This window comes from Glandiceps talaboti, chromosome 6, assembly GCF_964340395.1.
Source record: "Glandiceps talaboti chromosome 6, keGlaTala1.1, whole genome shotgun sequence".
Taxonomy (NCBI): domain Eukaryota; kingdom Metazoa; phylum Hemichordata; class Enteropneusta; family Spengelidae; genus Glandiceps; species Glandiceps talaboti.
The window spans coordinates 3713787-3736629 of NC_135554.1; the positions used below are offsets into that span (position 1 = coordinate 3713787).

At 32.6% G+C, this 22843-nt stretch overlaps 1 protein-coding gene across 1 annotated transcript in view; it reads left to right on the forward strand.

Moving 5' to 3' along the window:
* The first annotated feature begins 340 nt into the window (after positions 1–340).
* Positions 341–22843, forward strand: part of LOC144436697 (phospholipid phosphatase 1-like) — a 31274-nt gene continuing 8771 nt past the window's right edge. Inside the window, exons 1-5 of the mRNA XM_078125549.1 lie at positions 341–401; positions 2865–3019; positions 5619–5941; positions 20987–21044; positions 21467–21643. Of these exons, the coding sequence (XP_077981675.1) occupies positions 341–401; positions 2865–3019; positions 5619–5941; positions 20987–21044; positions 21467–21643 (774 nt within the window). The remainder of the gene's footprint in view (positions 402–2864; positions 3020–5618; positions 5942–20986; positions 21045–21466; positions 21644–22843) is intronic.

Genomic DNA, 22843 nt, shown 5'->3' on the forward strand with positions numbered 1-22843 from the left:
GTGTTTATAATTTTCTTTGAGAGTTTTAGGTAGTAGTAATGTTTATGTACAGTGTGTTTACTCATGTATATACCACGACTCCAGTGCAGGCACTGGAGAGATATTCTTTATTGATTTATATCACTATTTGTTTTTTGTATTAGTTTGGTTTTTTTAATGTATTTTCTTGTAAATTCCTGGTGTATTTCTTTTACATGGGCCTTGAGCCTGATCCAAACAATAAAAATAAATGAATAGATAAATATATCAAGGCAGTTGTGAAAAGGCGATCGCCAAGTGGTGGTTGCGCAAAGCATTATGGGTATCCAATTTCCATTCCGTTGGATGTCACACACCCAAAATGGCGTCAGGGGCGGCTAAGTGCTGCTATATACTTGTGGATTTACTATTGCTGTGTATTGGTGAGTTTGATATTTAAGGTTTAAACATTATGTGTGTAAAAGTGACACGTTGTCATTGTAGCATGTGTACAGTGGCCTTGTTACAACAAGTTGTTATAGCCGGTACCCGAATACATATACGTTATGTTTACATTGTATAACGCTATGCACTTTCACTGGCTCAACATGTTGTTGAGTGCACACTGCAGGTAAAATACCCAATGTAGTCATACATCAACGTACTCTCACCGATGCACTGTATGACATCATGTCCATGGACACTTTCTGAAAATAATCGAATACAGATCTCTTTACAAGTGTTTTCATTCGTCTGTGAATTGCAATGTGCAGACGACGTAAATAGTGGACGAAGTTTGTAAAACACAGTGTAAACACTTTAGACACATGATTTGGTCGACTACCTGTCAATTGATCAGTATGCACGAACAAAGTCTGTCTGTCACGTAGGATCACTTTTCGACAATTGTCAGTTTTCAAATACACAATACACCGTGAAACTTATTTAGAAACAAATACAAACACCAAAGTATAATATCACATGTTGAGTTTATAATTAAATTTTTTAATGGAGTGGTTTACACAAATGATTGCAAATAAAGCTGATATAAGTATTACTTGTATGTTAATATCCATTCGTGTCCTGTAAGCACAGTTGCACTGGGATATTTTAGGTATGTATACAATATTTCTATACTAGATCAAGTCCAAATACTAGGTTTATATATAATATTTCTATACTAGATCAAGTCCAAATACTAGGTTTATATACAATATTTCTATACTAGATCAAGTCTGAATACTAGGTTTATATACAATATTTCTATACTAGATCAAGTCCAAATACTAGGTGTATATACAATATTTCTATACTAGATCAAGTCTGAATACTAGGTTTACATACAATATTTCTATACTTAGATCAAGTCCAAATACTAGGTTTATATATAATATTTCTATACTAGATCAAGTCCAAATACTAGGTTTATATACAATATTTCTATACTAGATCAAGTCCAAATACTAGGTTTATATATAATATTTCTATACTAGATCAAGTCCAAATACTAGGTTTATATACAATATTTCTATACTTAGATCAAGTCCAAATACTAGGTTTATATACAATATTTCTATACTAGATCAAGTCCAAATACTAGGTTTATATACAGTATTTCTATACTAGATCAAGTCCAAATACTAGGTTTATATACAATATTTCTATACTAGATCAAGTCCAAATACTAGGTTTATATACAATATTTCTATACTAGATCAAGTCCAAATACTAGGTTTATATACAATATTTCTATACTAGATCAAGTCTGAATACTAGGTTTATATACAATATTTCTATACTAGATCAAGTCCAAATACTAGGTTTATATACAATATTTCTATACTTAGATCAAGTCCAAATACTAGGTTTATATATAATATTTCTATACTAGATCAAGTCCAAATACTAGGTTTATATACAATATTTCTATACTAGATCAAGTCTGAATACTAGGTTTATATACAATATTTCTATACTTAGATCAAGTCCAAATACTAGGTTTATATATAATATTTCTATACTAGATCAAGTCCAAATACTAGGTTTATATACAATATTTCTATACTTAGATCAAGTCCAAATACTAGGTTTATATATAATATTTCTATACTAGATCAAGTCCAAATACTAGGTTTATATACAATATTTCTATACTTAGATCAAGTCCAAATACTAGGTTTATATATAATATTTCTATACTAGATCAAGTCCAAATACTAGGTTTATATATAATATTTCTATACTTAGATCAAGTCCAAATACTAGGTTTATGTACAATATTTCTATACTTAGATCAAGTCTGAATACTAGGTTTATATACAATATTTCTATACTAGATCAAGTCCAAATACTAGGTTTATATACAATATTTCTATACTTAGATCAAGTCTAAATACTAGGTTTATATACAATATTTCTATATTTCTGTAAAGTCTAGTATCACAGTATCGACTCATAGTACTAAAATGATAAAACAGTGAAGCAGAGATTAAGAGAAATATATCAACAAACAAATTGATATTTTCAATGTTTCAAGTTTGTGGCTAATGACTCTTCCATTTGGCTGATTGAAAAATATTAATCTAATGGGTATGATGTTTTTTGAAATCAACAACTGCATAGAGTGTTGACTTTCTTTAAAATGTTTTGTAACGTATTGTGAGAGCTGTTGCTAATTACTTCTTGTCCTTGTCAGGGAATTAGATGTCATTCAATAAAATAAATTTTGATGGTCAACACCCTGGAAAATGACCCAAATCAATATAGATACCCCTGGAAAACTGACGGAAAGCCCTGGAATTTTTTTTTACTCTAAGTGTTCGAACCCTGTGTATCACTGTGTCATTGTTTGAGTTTGTTTTTATTTTAGTGATCTCAGTATGACTTTATATCTACTATTTTTACAGTTGCTGCTCCAATTGTCATTGTCCAATTTGGATTACTACCTATTTATGAACGTGGATTTTTCTGCAATGATGACAGTATAAGATATCCGTATAAAGACAGCACAGTTACAAATATTATGCTGTATTCAGTATCAGTTGGACTACCATTTTTATTTGTAAGTATAATCCAATTATTACAATGAATGCAATCCCAGAATTCCTTACCCCCAGTGTACAGCACTCGGCAGTCGGTGCATGGCTTATTCTAGATTAGACTGTAAGATACGCTGTGGTGTTTCGCCCTCACCGGCCTCTCACATGTAGGGTTGGCTGATGTGTGAGGGCACCCCGTCACGGCATATCTTATCGACTAATTCTAGATATGTGATGTGATATAGATAATAGAGGTGTTGTAAGTAACATTTTGTGACTTACTTGACATCAAGTAAATCAGTCTCCCCTTTGTTCACCTTGAAGTCAAGTTTTTGGGGGACTGTGTCTTGTTAGTTACTAAGACTAGAGAAACATTTACATACCATTTGGGAGAGCATTGTAACAATTCAGATTGTATAGTGTAATTTGATCATGTACAGTAGTATCATGCCTATCACAGGTATATTCAATAAGTTTACACTTAGGCCAAATAATAAAATCATGTACAATAGTAGCATGCCTATCACAGGTATATTCAATAAGTTTACACTTAGGCCAAATAATAAAATCATGTACAGTAGTATCATGCCTATCACAGGTATATTCAATAAGTTTACACTTTGGCCAAATAATAAAATCATGTACAGTAGTAGCATGCCTATCACAGGTATATTCAATAAGTTTACACTTTGGCCAAATAATAAAATCATGTACAGTAGTAGCATGCCTATCACAGGTATATTCAATAAGTTTACACTTAGGCCAAATAATAAAATCATGTACAGTAGTATCATGCCTATCACAGGTATATTCAATAAGTTTACACTTTGGCCAAATAATAAAATCATGTACAATAGTAGCATGCCTATCACAGGTATATTCAATAAGTTTACACTTAGGCCAAATAATAAAATCATGTACAGTAGTAGCATGCCTATCACAGGTATATTCAATAAGTTTACACTTAGGCCAAATAATAAAATCATGTACAGTAGTATCATGCCTATCACAGGTATATTCAATAAGTTTACACTTAGGCCAAATAATAAAATCATGTACAGTAGTATCATGCCTATCACAGGTATATTCAATAAGTTTACACTTTGGCCAAATAATAAAATCATGTACAATAGTAGCATGCCTATCACAGGTATATTCAATAAGTTTACACTTAGGCCAAATAATAAAATCATGTACAATAGTAGCATGCCTATCACAGGTATATTCAATAAGTTTACACTTTGGCCAAATAATAAAATCATGTACAATAGTAGCATGCCTATCACAGGTATATTCAATAAGTTTACACTTAGGCCAAATAATAAAATCATGTGGTTCCGATTACACTGAATTTTAGAACAGGTGGGGAAGGTAGATTTTTTATTCTGTTTTGTAACATTTTTTTCATGTGTGACTGTTAGTGTCAAGTTCAGGTTTCCACTGTTTTCCAATGGTCGCTGTGTTGTTTATTTCTTCCTATCAAATGTACAGCCATTACAGATTGGAAGAACAGTTTTATTTTGTCTTTTTAAGTTGATGGCAGTTCCACTATTTCTCATGAGACTTCACAATTTTTGTAATTTTATTATTTTTTCTTGAATACGTAGGTGCTAGGTGGGGTCGGGTAAACGGAATGAAACAATTATTTTTTTTAGGCCTTAGTACTAGTAGGTAGTTCATTGTTCTCCATGAGCGATATAGCAAACCTATCTGTAATTGACTTGAATATAGCAAACCTACATGTACATACATATATTATAAAACCTGACATACATATAGACACACATGTACATGTACATTGAAAATGATAGTCCAAAGTACTCTGTATCATGTAAACAATTGAACCAAATCAAACCATGGCCTGGTTGCTAACTATCAGTTCAAGCCTTTAAGGTTTGATTGGTCTCTCAGACCTTTGTAAAAAAAACTCTCCTTAGACACTGAGTTACTACCAAACAGTAGTTATATTACAGGTGTTTTTAAAATTGAAATGAAAACTTTATTAATAGTGTGGTATAGAAATAATATTTATTTATTCCCAGAAATATAGATATGAAATTAAAAGATACAGAAACATAGATATGAAATTAAAAGATACAGAAATATAGATATGAAATTAAAAGATACAGAAATATAGATATGAAATTAAAAGATACAGAAACATAGATATGAAATTAAAAGATACAGAAATATAGATATGAAATTAAAAGATACAGAAATATAGATATGAAATTAAAAGATACAGAAATATAGATATGAAATTAAAAGATACAGAAACATAGATATGAAATTAAAAGATACAGCAGTATACTCATAATAAATGATTACATGATACAAGGAAAAGGAGATTAGAAGTAGTTGACCAGCAACTAATCAAAAGACAATATCTGGATTTTCAAAATTATTTTAAAAAAACAGTCAGTTCCAAAGACACTGCAGATACAGTCCTGAGATATACATTGAACGGAAATGAAAACAAGTGATGAGTTGTCTACTGGTGATGAAACTAACTGGATAAGTGTAGATATTGTTTGTTTTTTCATTTGTATTTTGTAGTCTATAATTATTAATTGATAAATACAGTCTATGTTAATTCAAATCTTGTTTTCTGTACAAACATAGATTGTCGTCATAGAAGCTGTCCTCTATGCATATAGAAAAAACCATCAGTTGGAATACTTAGCCTCCAGCAGCTTTAACAGATGTTGTTGTGGCGTACCTATCAATCCATATTTATTTCGAACCTACAAAGCCATCGGAATATTCTTGTTTGGTGCTGCTGTAACCATGAATATCACAAACATGACAAAAAATATGATTGGACGATTGAGGCCACATTTCATTGACATTTGTCAACCAGACTTCTCCCTGATCAATTGTACAGATGGATATATAATGCAGTATACATGTTTAGGAGATAACGAAGACAGGATACACGATGCAAGGTTAGAAGAATTCTATATAAACATTTAATTAAATGTTTTTATTGCGTAATACTAATCACAAACTGGACTGAATAGGCTTGGCGAAGTTTTGTATGTGAGTGTGTGTGTGTGTGTGTGTGTGTGTGTGTGTGTGTGTGTGTGTGTCTCTGTGTGTGTGTGTGTGTGTGTGAGTGTGTGTCTGTCTGTGTGTGTGTGTCTGTGTGTGTGTGTATGTGTGTGTGTCTGTGTGTGTGTGTGTGTGTCTGTGTGTGTGTGTGTGTGTGTGGATGTGTGTGTGTGTGTATGTGTGTGTATGTCTGTATGTCTGTGTGTGAATGTGTGTGTGTCTGTGTGTGTGTCTGTGTGTTCACATTTATTTGATATAGTTCAGTTTCTTTCTTCTCAATGTAAACACAAAACAGATGAGATTTGCTTTAACTTGCTATGAGTCCATTTTCTTTTTTATCCCTTAAAGGGCAGCTCCAAAGTCATTGGAGCAGCAAGGTAGACCGTGTAGATATTGGTATTTTGGGGCATATTGTACTGTTTAAAGCATGTTACTTGAAAAGCTCACAAGTATAAAGCTAGTTTCAGATTCAGAATCAGATTCACATTGGAGGATAATTGAGCCTCATGTTCAGACTAGTCTCATATTGAGCCTCAAATTCAGCATCATACCACCCTCATATAATTGTCACTTACCTTGGTATTTACCACCACCATAATTGTCACTTACCTTGGTATTTACCACCACCATAATTGTCACTTACCTTGGTATTTACCACCACCATATCATTATCACTTACCCTGGTATTTACCACCACCATATCATTATCACTTACCCTGGTATTTACCAACCTCATATCATTGTCACTTACCCTGGTATTTACCACCCTCATATAATTGTCACTTACCTTGGTATTTACCACCCTCATATAATTGTCACTTACCCAGGTATTTACCACCAACATATCATTATCACTTACCCTGGTATATACCACCGCCATATCATTGTCACACTTACCCTGGTATTTACCACCACCATATCATTGTCACTTACCTTGGTATTTACCACCACCATATCATTATCACTTACCCTGGTATTTACCACCGCCATATCATTGTCACACTTACCCTGGTATTTACCACCACCATATCATTGTCACTTACCTTGGTATTTACCACCACCATATCATTATCACTTACCCTGGTATTTACCACCACCATATCATTGTCACACTTACCCTGGTATTTACCACCACCATATCATTATCACTTACCCTGGTATTTACCACCACCATATCATTGTCACACTTACCCTGGTATTTACCACCACCATATCATTGTCACACTTACCCTGGTATTTACCACCACCATATCATTATCACTTACCCTGGTATTTACCACCACCATATCATTGTCACACTTACCCTGGTATTTACCACCACCATATCATTGTCACACTTACCCTGGTATTTACCACCCTCATATCGTTGAGTCTCTCTATCATATTGATGTATACCAAAGTCTCTCTATCATATTGATGTATATCAAAGTCCCTCTATCATATTGATGTATACCAAAGTCCCTCTATCATATTGATGTATATCAAAGTTCCTCTATCATATTGATGTATATCAAAGTCCCTCTATCATATTGATGTATACCAAAGTCTCTCTATCATATTGATGTATACCAAAGTCCCTCTATCATATTGATGTATATCAAAGTCCCTCTATCATATTGATGTATACCAAAGTCAGTCTATCATATTGATGTATACCAAAGTTCCTCTATCATATTGATGTATATCAAAGTCCCTCTATCATATTGATGTATATCAAAGTCTCTCTATCATATTGATGTATACCAAAGTCCCTCTATCATATTGATGTATACCAAAGTCCCTCTATCATATTGATGTATACCAAAGTCTCTCTATCATATTGATGTATACCAAAGTCTCTCTATAATATTGATGTATATCAAAGTCTCTCTATCCTGATCATATTGATGTATACCAAAGTCAGTCTATCATATTGATGTATATCAAAGTTCCTCTATCATATTGATGTATACCAAAGTCTCTCTATCATATTGATGTATACCAAAGTCCCTCTATCATATTGATGTATACCAAAGTCCCTCTATCATATTGATGTATACCAAAGTCCCTCTATCATATTGATGTATATCAAAGTCCCTCTATCATATTGATGTATATCAAAGTCAGTCTATCATATTGATGTATACCAAAGTCTCTCTATCATATTGATGTATACCAAAGTCCCTCTATCATATTGATGTATACCAAAGTCCCTCTATCATATTGATGTATATCAAAGTCAGTCTATCATATTGATGTATACCAAAGTCTCTCTATCATATTGATGTATACCAAAGTCTCTCTATCATATTGATGTATACCAAAGTCCCTCTATCATATTGATGTATATCAAAGTCTCTCTATCATATTGATGTATACCAAAGTCTCTCTATCATATTGATGTATACCAAAGTCCCTCTATCATATTGATGTATACCAAAGTCTCTCTATCATATTGATGTATACCAAAGTTCCTCTATCATATTGATGTATACCAAAGTCCCTCTATCATATTGATGTATACCAAAGTCAGTCTATCATATTGATGTATACCAAAGTCTCTCTATCATATTGATGTATACCAAAGTCCCTCTATCATATTGATGTATACCAAAGTCTCTCTATCATATTGATGTATACCAAAGTCTCTCTATCATATTGATGTATACCAAAGTCAGTCTATCATATTGATGTATACCAAAGTCCCTCTATCATATTGATGTATATCAAAGTCCCTCTATCATATTGATGTATACCAAAGTCTCTCTATCATATTGATGTATACCAAAGTCTCTCTATCATATTGATGTATACCAAAGTCAGTCTATCATATTGATGTATGCCAAAGTCAGTCTATCGTATTGATGTATACCAAAGTCCCTCTATCATATTGATGTATATCAAAGTCCCTCTATCATATTGATGTATACCAAAGTCTCTCTATCATATTGATGTATATCAAAGTTCCTCTATCATATTGATGTATACCAAAGTTCCTCTATCATATTGATGTATATCAAAGTTCCTCTATCATATTGATGTATACCAAAGTCCCTCTATCGTATTGATGTATACCAAAGTCTCTCTATCATATTGATGTATACCAAAGTCTCTCTATCATATTGATGTATACCAAAGTCTCTCTATCATATTGATGTATACCAAAGTCCCTCTATCATATTGATGTATACCAAAGTCCCTCTATCATATTGATGTATACCAAAGTCTCTCTATCATATTGATGTATACCAAAGTCTCTCTATCATATTGATGTATACCAAAGTCCCTCTATCATATTGATGTATACCAAAGTCCCTCTATCATATTGATGTATACCAAAGTCTCTCTATCATATTGATGTATACCAAAGTCTCTCTATCATATTGATGTATACCAAAGTCTCTCTATAATATTGATGTATACCAAAGTCCCTCTATCATATTGATGTATACCAAAGTCCCTCTATCATATTGATGTATACCAAAGTCTCTCTATCATATTGATGTATACCAAAGTCTCTCTATCATATTGATGTATACCAAAGTCCCTCTATCATATTGATGTATACCAAAGTCTCTCTATCATATTGATGTATATCAAAGTCCCTCTATCATATTGATGTATATCAAAGTCCCTCTATCATATTGATGTATATCAAAGTCCCTCTATCATATTGATGTATATCAAAGTCTCTCTATCATATTGATGTATACCAAAGTCCCTCTATCATATTGATGTATACCAAAGTCCCTCTATCATATTGATGTATACCAAAGTCCCTCTATCATATTGATGTATACCAAAGTCTCTCTATCATATTGATGTATACCAAAGTCAGTCTATCATATTGATGTATACCAAAGTCCCTCTATCATATTGATGTATACCAAAGTCCCTCTATCATATTGATGTATACCAAAGTCTCTCTATCATATTGATGTATACCAAAGTCTCTCTATCATATTGATGTATACCAAAGTCTCTCTATCATATTGATGTATACCAAAGTCCCTCTATCATATTGATGTATACCAAAGTCTCTCTATCATATTGATGTATACCAAAGTCCCTCTATCATATTGATGTATACCAAAGTCTCTCTATCATATTGATGTATACCAAAGTCTCTCTATCATATTGATGTATACCAAAGTCCCTCTATCATATTGATGTATACCAAAGTCCCTCTATCATATTGATGTATACCAAAGTCCCTCTATCATATTGATGTATACCAAAGTCTCTCTATCATATTGATGTATACCAAAGTCTCTCTATCATATTGATGTATATCAAAGTCCCTCTATCATATTGATGTATACCAAAGTCAGTCTATCATATTGATGTATATCAAAGTTCCTCTATCATATTGATGTATACCAAAGTCTCTCTATCATATTGATGTATACCAAAGTCCCTCTATCATATTGATGTATACCAAAGTCCCTCTATCATATTGATGTATACCAAAGTCCCTCTATCATATTGATGTATACCAAAGTCTCTATCATATTGATGTATACCAAAGTCCCTCTATCATATTGATGTATATCAAAGTCCCTCTATCATATTGATGTATACCAAAGTCTCTCTATCATATTGATGTATACCAAAGTCTCTCTATCATATTGATGTATATCAAAGTCCCTCTATCATATTGATGTATACCAAAGTCAGTCTATCATATTGATGTATATCAAAGTTCCTCTATCATATTGATGTATACCAAAGTCTCTCTATCATATTGATGTATACCAAAGTCCCTCTATCATATTGATGTATACCAAAGTCCCTCTATCATATTGATGTATACCAAAGTCCCTCTATCATATTGATGTATACCAAAGTCTCTATCATATTGATGTATACCAAAGTCCCTCTATCATATTGATGTATATCAAAGTCCCTCTATCATATTGATGTATACCAAAGTCCCTCTATCATATTGATGTATACCAAAGTCCCTCTATGATATTGATGTATACCAAAGTCCCTCTATCATATTGATGTATACCAAAGTCCCTCTATCATATTGATGTATACCAAAGTCCCTCTATCATATTGATGTATACCAAAGTCTCTCTATCATATTGATGTATACCAAAGTCTCTCTATCATATTGATGTATACCAAAGTCCCTCTATCATATTGATGTATACCAAAGTCCCTCTATCATATTGATGTATACCAAAGTCCCTCTATCATATTCATGTATACCAAAGTCTCTATCATATTGATGTATACCAAAGTCCCTCTATCATATTGATGTATATCAAAGTCTCTATCATATTGATGTATACCAAAGTCTCTCTATCATATTGATGTATACCAAAGTCCCTCTATCATATTGATGTATACCAAGTCAGTCTATCATATTGATGTATACCAAAGTCTCTCTATCATATTGATGTATACCAAGTCAGTCTATCATATTGATGTATACCAAAGTCTCTCTATCATATTGATGTATACCAAAGTCCCTCTATCATATTGATGTATACCAAAGTCTCTCTATCATATTGATGTATACCAAAGTCTCTCTATCATATTGATGTATACCAAAGTCAGTCTATCATATTGATGTATACCAAAGTCCCTCTATCATATTGATGTATATCAAAGTCCCTCTATCATATTGATGTATACCAAAGTCTCTCTATCATATTGATGTATACCAAAGTCTCTCTATCATATTGATGTATACCAAAGTCAGTCTATCATATTGATGTATGCCAAAGTCAGTCAATCGTATTGATGTATACCAAAGTCCCTCTATCATATTGATGTATATCAAAGTCAGTCTATCGTATTGATGTATACCAAAGTCCCTCTATCATATTGATGTATATCAAAGTCCCTCTATCATATTGATGTATACCAAAGTCTCTCTATCATATTGATGTATATCAAAGTCAGTCTATCATATTGATGTATACCAAAGTCCCTCTATCATATTGATGTATACCAAAGTCTCTCTATCGTATTGATGTATACCAAAGTCTCTCTATCATATTGATGTATACCAAAGTCTCTCTATCATATTGATGTATACCAAAGTCTCTCTATCATATTGATGTATACCAAAGTCCCTCTATCATATTGATGTATACCAAAGTCCCTCTATCATATTGATGTATACCAAAGTCTCTCTATCATATTGATGTATACCAAAGTCTCTCTATCATATTGATGTATAGCAAAGTTCCTCTATCATATTGATGTATATCAAAGTTCCTCTATCATATTGATGTATACCAAAGTCTCTCTATCATATTGATGTATACCAAAGTTCCTCTATCATATTGATGTATACCAAAGTCCCTCTATCATATTGATGTATACCAAAGTCTCTCTATCATATTGATGTATACCAAAGTCAGTCTATCATATTGATGTATAGCAAAGTCTCTCTATCATATTGATGTATACCAAAGTCTCTCTATCATATTGATGTATACCAAAGTCAGTCTATCATATTGATGTATACCAAAGTTCCTCTATCATATTGATGTATATCAAAGTTCCTCTATCATATTGATGTATACCAAAGTCTCTCTATCATATTGATGTATACCAAAGTCTCTATCATATTGATGTATACCAAAGTCTCTCTATCATATTGATGTATATCAAAGTCCCTCTATCATATTGATGTATACCAAAGTCCCTCTATCATATTGATGTATACCAAAGTCCCTCTATCATATTGATGTATACCAAAGTCTCTCTATCATATTGATGTATACCAAAGTCCCTCTATCATATTGATGTATACCAAAGTCTCTCTATCATATTGATGAATACCAAAGTTCCTCTATCATATTGATGTATACCAAAGTCTCTCTATCATATTGATGAATACCAAAGTCTCTCTATCATATTGATGTATACCAAAGTCTCTCTATCATATTGATGTATACCAAAGTCTCTCTATCATATTGATGTATATCAAAGTTCCTCTATCATATTGATGTATACCAAAGTTCCTCTATCATATTGATGTATACCAAAGTCCCTCTATCATATTGATGTATACCAAAGTCCCTCTATCATATTGATGTATACCAAAGTCCCTCTATCATATTGATGTATATCAAAGTCTCTCTATCATATTGATGTATACCAAAGTCCCTCTATCATATTGATGTATACCAAAGTCCCTCTATCATATTGATGTATACCAAAGTCTCTCTATCATATTGATGTATACCAAAGTCTCTCTATCATATTGATGTATACCAAAGTTCCTCTATCATATTGATGTATATCAAAGTCCCTCTATCATATTGATGTATACCAAAGTCCCTCTATCATATTGATGTATACCAAAGTCTCTCTATCATATTGATGTATACCAAAGTCCCTCTATCATATTGATGTATACCAAAGTCTCTCTATCATATTGATGTATACCAAAGTTCCTCTATCATATTGATGTATATCAAAGTCCCTCTATCATATTGATGTATACCAAAGTCTCTCTATCGTATTGATGTATACCAAAGTCTCTCTATCATATTGATGTATACCAAAGTCTCTCTATCATATTGATGTATACCAAAGTCTCTCTATCGTATTGATGTATACCAAAGTCTCTCTATCATATTGATGTATACCAAAGTCCCTCTATCATATTGATGTATACCAAAGTCTCTCTATCATATTGATGTATACCAAAGTTCCTCTATCATATTGATGTATATCAAAGTCCCTCTATCATATTGATGTATACCAAAGTCTCTCTATCGTATTGATGTATACCAAAGTCTCTCTATCATATTGATGTATATCAAAGTCCCTCTATCATATTGATGTATACCAAAGTCTCTCTATCGTATTGATGTATACCAAAGTCTCTCTATCATATTGATGTATACCAAAGTCTCTCTATCATATTGATGTATACCAAAGTCTCTCTATCATATTGATGTATACCAAAGTCCCTCTATCATATTGATGTATACCAAAGTCCCTCTATCATATTGATGTATACCAAAGTCTCTATCATATTGATGTATACCAAAGTCTCTATCATATTGATGAATACCAAAGTCTCTCCACATATTGATGTATACCAAAGTCTCTCTATCATATTGATGTATACCAAAGTCCCTCTATCATATTGATGTATACCAAAGTCTCTCTATCATATTGATGTATACCAAAGTTCCTCTATCATATTGATGTATACCAAAGTCCCTCTATCATATTGATGTATACCAAAGTCCCTCTATCATATTGATGTATATCAAAGTTCCTCTATCATATTGATGAATACCAAAGTTCCTCTATCATATTGATGTATACCAAAGTCTCTCTATCATATTGATGTATACCAAAGTTCCTCTATCATATTGATGTATACCAAAGTCTCTCTATCATATTGATGTATACCAAAGTTCCTCTATCATATTGATGTATACCAAAGTCTCTCTATCATATTGATGTATACCAAAGTTCCTCTATCATATTGATGTATACCAAAGTCCCTCTATCATATTGATGTATACCAAAGTTCCTCTATCATATTGATGTATACCAAAGTCAGTCTATCATATTGATGTATACCAAAGTCCCTCTATCATATTGATGTATACCAAAGTCCCTCTATCGTATTGATGTATACCAAAGTCTCTCTATCATATTGATGTATACCAAAGTCTCTCTATCATATTGATGTATACCAAAGTCTCTCTATCATATTGATGTATACCAAAGTCCCTCTATCATATTGATGTATACCAAAGTCCCTCTATCATATTGATGTATACCAAAGTCTCTCTATCATATTGATGTATACCAAAGTCTCTCTATCATATTGATGTATACCAAAGTCTCTCTATCATATTGATGTATACCAAAGTCAGTCTATCATATTGATGTATACCAAAGTCCCTCTATCATATTGATGTATATCAAAGTCCCTCTATCATATTGATGTATACCAAAGTCTCTCTATCATATTGATGTATACCAAAGTCTCTCTATCATATTGATGTATACCAAAGTCAGTCTATCATATTGATGTATGCCAAAGTCAGTCAATCGTATTGATGTATACCAAAGTCCCTCTATCATATTGATGTATATCAAAGTCAGTCTATCGTATTGATGTATACCAAAGTCCCTCTATCATATTGATGTATATCAAAGTCCCTCTATCATATTGATGTATACCAAAGTCCCTCTATCATATTGATGTATACCAAAGTCCCTCTATCATATTGATGTATACCAAAGTCCCTCTATCATATTGATGAATACCAAAGTCTCTCTATCATATTGATGTATATCAAAGTCAGTCTATCATATTGATGTATACCAAAGTCCCTCTATCATATTGATGTATACCAAAGTCTCTCTATCGTATTGATGTATACCAAAGTCTCTCTATCATATTGATGTATACCAAAGTCTCTCTATCATATTGATGTATACCAAAGTCTCTCTATCATATTGATGTATACCAAAGTCCCTCTATCATATTGATGTATACCAAAGTCCCTCTATCATATTGATGTATACCAAAGTCTCTCTATCATATTGATGTATACCAAAGTCTCTCTATCATATTGATGTATAGCAAAGTTCCTCTATCATATTGATGTATATCAAAGTTCCTCTATCATATTGATGTATACCAAAGTCTCTCTATCATATTGATGTATACCAAAGTTCCTCTATCATATTGATGTATACCAAAGTCCCTCTATCATATTGATGTATACCAAAGTCTCTCTATCATATTGATGTATACCAAAGCCAGTCTATCATATTGATGTATAGCAAAGTCTCTCTATCATATTGATGTATACCAAAGTCTCTCTATCATATTGATGTATACCAAAGTCAGTCTATCATATTGATGTATACCAAAGTTCCTCTATCATATTGATGTATATCAAAGTTCCTCTATCATATTGATGTATACCAAAGTCTCTCTATCATATTGATGTATACCAAAGTCTCTATCATATTGATGTATACCAAAGTCTCTCTATCATATTGATGTATATCAAAGTCCCTCTATCATATTGATGTATACCAAAGTCCCTCTATCATATTGATGTATACCAAAGTCCCTCTATCATATTGATGTATACCAAAGTCTCTCTATCATATTGATGTATACCAAAGTCCCTCTATCATATTGATGTATACCAAAGTCTCTCTATCATATTGATGAATACCAAAGTTCCTCTATCATATTGATGTATACCAAAGTCTCTCTATCATATTGATGAATACCAAAGTCTCTCTATCATATTGATGTATACCAAAGTCTCTCTATCATATTGATGTATACCAAAGTCTCTCTATCATATTGATGTATATCAAAGTTCCTCTATCATATTGATGTATACCAAAGTTCCTCTATCATATTGATGTATACCAAAGTCCCTCTATCATATTGATGAATACCAAAGTCTCTCTATCATATTGATGTATACCAAAGTCCCTCTATCATATTTATGTATACCAAAGTCCCTCTATCATATTGATGTATACCAAAGTCCCTCTATCATATTGATGTATACCAAAGTCTCTCTATCATATTGATGTATACCAAAGTCCCTCTATCATATTGATGTATACCAAAGTTCCTCTATCATATTGATGTATACCAAAGTCTCTCTATCATATTGATGTATACCAAAGTCCCTCTATCATATTGATGTATACCAAAGTCAGTCTATCATATTGATGTATACCAAAGTCCCTCTATCATATTGATGAATACCAAAGTCCCTCTATCATATTGATGTATACCAAAGTCTCTCTATCATATTGATGTATACCAAAGTCCCTCTATCATATTGATGTATACCAAAGTCTCTCTATCATATTGATGTATACCAAAGTCCCTCTATCATATTGATGTATACCAAAGTCCCTCTATCATATTGATGAATACCAAAGTCCCTCTATCATATTGATGTATACCAAAGTCAGTCTATCATATTGATGTATAGCAAAGTCAGTCAATCATATTGATGAATACCAAAGTCCCTCTATCATATTGATGTATACCAAAGTCCCTCTATCATATTGATGAATACCAAAGTCAGTCTATCATATTGATGTATACCAAAGTCTCTCTATCATATTGATGTATACCAAAGTCCCTCTATCATATTGATGTATAGCAAAGTCCCTCTATCATATTGATGAATACCAAAGTCTCTCTATCATATTGATGAATACCAAAGTTCCTCTATCATATTGATGAATACCAAAGTTCCTCTATCGTATTGATGTATACCAAAGTCTCTCTATCATATTGATGTATACCAAAGTCAGTCTATCATATTGATGTATACCAAAGTCAGTCTATCATATTGATGAATACCAAAGTCTCTCTATCATATTGATGTATACCAAAGTCCCTCTATCATATTGATGTATATCAAAGTCTCTCTATCATATTGATGTATACCAAAGTCAGTCTATCATATTGATGTATACCAAAGTCCCTCTATCATATTGATGTATACCAAAGTCCCTCTATCATATTGATGAATACCAAAGTCTCTCTATCATATTGATGTATACCAAAGTCTCTCTATCATATTGATGAATACCAAAGTTCCTCTATCATATTGATGTATACCAAAGTCTCTCTATCATATTGATGTATATCAAAGTCCCTCTATCATATTGATGTATACCAAAGTCTCTCTATCATATTGATGTATACCAAAGTTCCTCTATCATATTGATGTATACCAAAGTTCCTCTATCATATTGATGAATACCAAAGTTCCTCTATCATATTGATGAATACCAAAGTCTCTCTATCATATTGATGTATACCAAAGTTCCTCTATCATATTGATGTATACCAAAGTCTCTCTATCATATTGATGAATACCAAAGTTCCTCTATCATATTGATGAATACCAAAGTTCCTCTATCATATTGATGTATACCAAAGTTCCTCTATCATATTGATGAATACCAAAGTTCCTCTATCATATTGATGAATACCAAAGTTCCTCTATCATATTGATGTATACCAAAGTTCCTCTATCATATTGATGAATACCAAAGTTCCTCTATCATATTGATGTATACCAAAGTCTCTCTATCATATTGATGAATACCAAAGTCCCTCTATCATATTGATGTATACCAAAGTCTCTCTATCATATTGATGTATACCAAAGTCAGTCTATCATATTGATGTATACCAAAGTCCCTCTATCATATTGATGTATACCAAAGTCTCTCTATCATATTGATGAATACCAAAGTCTCTCTATCATATTGATGTATATCAAAGTTCCTCTATCATATTGATGTATACCAAAGTTCCTCTATCATATTGATGAATACCAAAGTCTCTCTATCATATTGATGAATACCAAAGTTCCTCTATCATATTGATGTATACCAAAGTCTCTCTATCATATTGATGTATACCAAAGTCTCTCTATCATATTGATGTATATCAAAGTTCCTCTATCATATTGATGTATACCAAAGTTCCTCTATCATATTGATGTATACCAAAGTCCCTCTATCATATTGATGTATACCAAAGTTCCTCTATCATATTGATGTATACCAAAGTCAGTCTATCATATTGATGTATACCAAAGTCCCTCTATCATATTGATGTATACCAAAGTCCCTCTATCGTATTGATGTATACCAAAGTCTCTCTATCATATTGATGTATACCAAAGTCTCTCTATCATATTGATGTATACCAAAGTCTCTCTATCATATTGATGTATACCAAAGTCCCTCTATCATATTGATGTATACCAAAGTCCCTCTATCATATTGATGTATACCAAAGTCTCTCTATCATATTGATGTATACCAAAGTCTCTCTATCATATTGATGTATAGCAAAGTTCCTCTATCATATTGATGTATACCAAAGTTCCTCTATCATATTGATGTATATCAAAGTTCCTCTATCATATTGATGTATACCAAAGTCTCTCTATCATATTGATGTATACCAAAGTTCCTCTATCATATTGATGTATACCAAAGTCCCTCTATCATATTGATGTATACCAAAGTCTCTCTATCATATTGATGTATACCAAAGTCAGTCTATCATATTGATGTATAGCAAAGTCTCTCTATCATATTGATGTATACCAAAGTCTCTCTATCATATTGATGTATACCAAAGTCAGTCTATCATATTGATGTATACCAAAGTTCCTCTATCATATTGATGTATATCAAAGTTCCTCTATCATATTGATGTATACCAAAGTCTTTCTATCATATTGATGTATACCAAAGTCTCTCTATCATATTGATGTATACCAAAGTCTCTCTATCATATTGATGTATATCAAAGTCCCTCTATCATATTGATGTATACCAAAGTCTCTCTATCATATTGATGTATACCAAAGTCAGTCTATCATATTGATGTATATCAAAGTCCCTCTATCATATTGATGTATACCAAAGTCTCTCTATCATATTGATGTATACCAAAGTCAGTCTATCATATTGATGTATACCAAAGTCTCTCTATCATATTGATGTATACCAAAGTCTCTATCATATTGATGTATACCAAAGTCTCTCTATCATATTGATGTATACCAAAGTCTCTCTATCATATTGATGTATACCAAAGTCTCTCTATCATATTGATGTATATCAAAGTCCCTCTATCATATTGATGTATACCAAAGTCTCTCTATCATATTGATGTATACCAAAGTCTCTCTATCATATTGATGTATACCAAAGTCTCTCTATCATATTGATGTATATCAAAGTTCCTCTATCATATTGATGTATACCAAAGTTCCTCTATCATATTGATGTATACCAAAGTTCCTCTATCATATTGATGTATACCAAAGTCCCTCTATCATATTGATGTATACCAAAGTTCCTCTATCATATTGATGTATACCAAAGTCTCTATCATATTGATGTATACCAAAGTTCCTCTATCATATTGATGTATACCAAAGTTCCTCTATCATATTGATGTATACCAAAGTTCCTCTATCATATTGATGTATACCAAAGTCTCTCTATCATATTGATGTATATCAAAGTTCCTCTATCATATTGATGTATACCAAAGTTCCTCTATCATATTGATGTATACCAAAGTCTCTCTATCATATTGATGTATACCAAAGTTCCTCTATCATATTGATGTATACCAAAGTTCGTCTATCATATTGATGTATACCAAAGTCTCTCTATCATATTGATGTATACCAAAGTTCCTCTATCATATTGATGTATACCAAAGTTCCTCTATCATATTGATGTATACCAAAGTTCCTCTATCATATTGATGTATACCAAAGTTCCTCTATCATATTGATGTATACCAAAGTCTCTCTATCATATTGATGTATACCAAAGTCTCTCTATCATATTGATGTATACCAAAGTCTCTATCATATTGATGTATACCAAAGTTCCTCTATCATATTGATGTATACCAAAGTCTCTCTATCATATTGATGTATACCAAAGTCTCTCTATCATATTGATGTATACCAAAGTCTCTATCATATTGATGTATACCAAAGTCCCTCTATCATATTGATGTATACCAAAGTCTCTCTATCATATTGATGTATACCAAAGTCCCTCTATCATATTGATGTATACCAAAGTTCCTCTATCATATTGATGTATACCAAAGTCCCTCTATCATATTGATGTATACCAAAGTTCCTCTATCATATTGATGTATACCAAAGTCAGTCTATCATATTGATGTATACCAAAGTCTCTATCGTATTGATGTATACCAAAGTTCCTCTATCATATTGATGTATACCAAAGTTCCTCTATCATATTGATGTATACCAAAGTCTCTATCGTATTGATGTATACCAAAGTTCCTCTATCATATTGATGTATACCAAAGTTCCTCTATCATATTGATTTGTGTATATCTAGTGTAATACATCAAATTATTTTTTGTTCTGTATCTCATTATTTTACAGACGATCTTTTCTCTCTGGTCACTCATCTTTCTCAGCTTACTGTATGATATACCTAGTGGTAAGTTCTATAATTTAATTGTTTCATAGTCATTAGATCTTTTTGTAGCTTTGTAGCAGTGTAGCACATATGTCTCAAATGTACCCAAATTCCTCACATGTTTTAGTCGGTATTTTCCACCCAAATTATGTCACTGTACAGATTATGTAAATCTGTGCCTGGCTACACCTTATTTATCCCACTTTGTAATATAACACTGAATGTCATATATTTCTGATGAATTGCTGCAAGCTCAGCTCTCTCCCCCCCCCCCCCCCCCCCCTACCCTTTGATGAAATATTGTTGTAAATTATTCAAAATCAAACCAACCTTGTAGCTGCCCAACTCTATCCCATTTACTATCTCTTGTGGAAATTTTATTTGGTAGAATTTATTTTATATTTTGGAAAATTAATAAAATAATTGAAATTGTTTGCTTCCAGTTGTATCTCCAAAGTAGAATGCAATGGAAGAAGATTCGACTCCTGAAACCATTCTTACAATTGGTAGCAATATTATTAACAATCTTTTGCTGTTTAACAAGAGTGTCTGATTACAAACATCATTGGAGTGATGTCCTGGCAGGATTTCTCCTTGGAGTAACAATTGCATTTGTCATGGTAAGTACATTGAATACTATGGATTAATTGTCTGATAATAATGGTTATGATGCATCTTTGACCTCTACTCACAACCATATGTGATATAATCTGTAAAGTACGCCATGACAGGGTGCCCTCACACATCGGTCTACCCCCTTTTGATGAAGCCGGCTGGTGAGGGCAGTGCAACACAATGTATCTTACAGTCTATATGTGATGTTTCTTTTCACAATGAGTGACTTTTATTGTAATTCTCCCAGAAATAGATCTTTACCACTTAGGTATGTCAGAAATAGAACTTTTCCACCTAGGCACTTCAGAAATAGAACTTTTCCACCTAGGCACATCAGAAATAGAACTTTACCACCTAGGGCACTTCAGATATAGAACTTTACCACCTAGGCACTTCAGAAATAGAGCTTTACCACCTAGGCACATCAGAAATAGAACTTTACCATCTAGGCACTTCAGAAATAGAACTTTGCCACCTAGGCACATCAGAAATAGAACTTTACCACCTTGGCACTTCAGAAATAGAGCTTTTATTTTACCACTTAGGCATGTCAGAAATAGAACTTTACCACCTACATGTAGGCACTTCAGAAATAGAACTTTACCACTTAGGCATGTCAGAAATAGAACTTTACTAACTACATGTAGACACTTCAGAAATAGAACTTTACCACCTAGGCACTTCAGAAATAGAACTTTACCACTTAGGCATGTCAGAAATAGAACTTTACCACTTAGGCATGTCAGAAATAGAACTTTACCACCTACATGTAGGCACTTCAGAAATAGAACTTTACCACTTCGGCATGTCAGAAATAGAACTTTACCACCTACATGTAGGCACTTCAGAAATAGAACTTTACCACCTAGGCACTTCAGAAATAGAACTTTACCACTTAGGCATGTCAGAAATAGAACTTTACCACCTAGGCACTTCAGAAATAGAACTTTACCACCTAGGCACATCAGAAATAGAACTTTACCACCTAGGCACTTCAGAAATAGAACTTTACCACTTAGGCACATCAGAAATAGAACTTTACCACCTAGGCACTTCAGAAATAGAACTTTACCACTTAGGCATGTCAGAAATAGAACTTTACCACCTAGGCACATCAGAAATAGAGCTTTACCACCTAGGCACATCAGAAATAGAACTTTACCACCTAGGCACATCAGAAATAGAGCTTTACCACCTAGGCACAT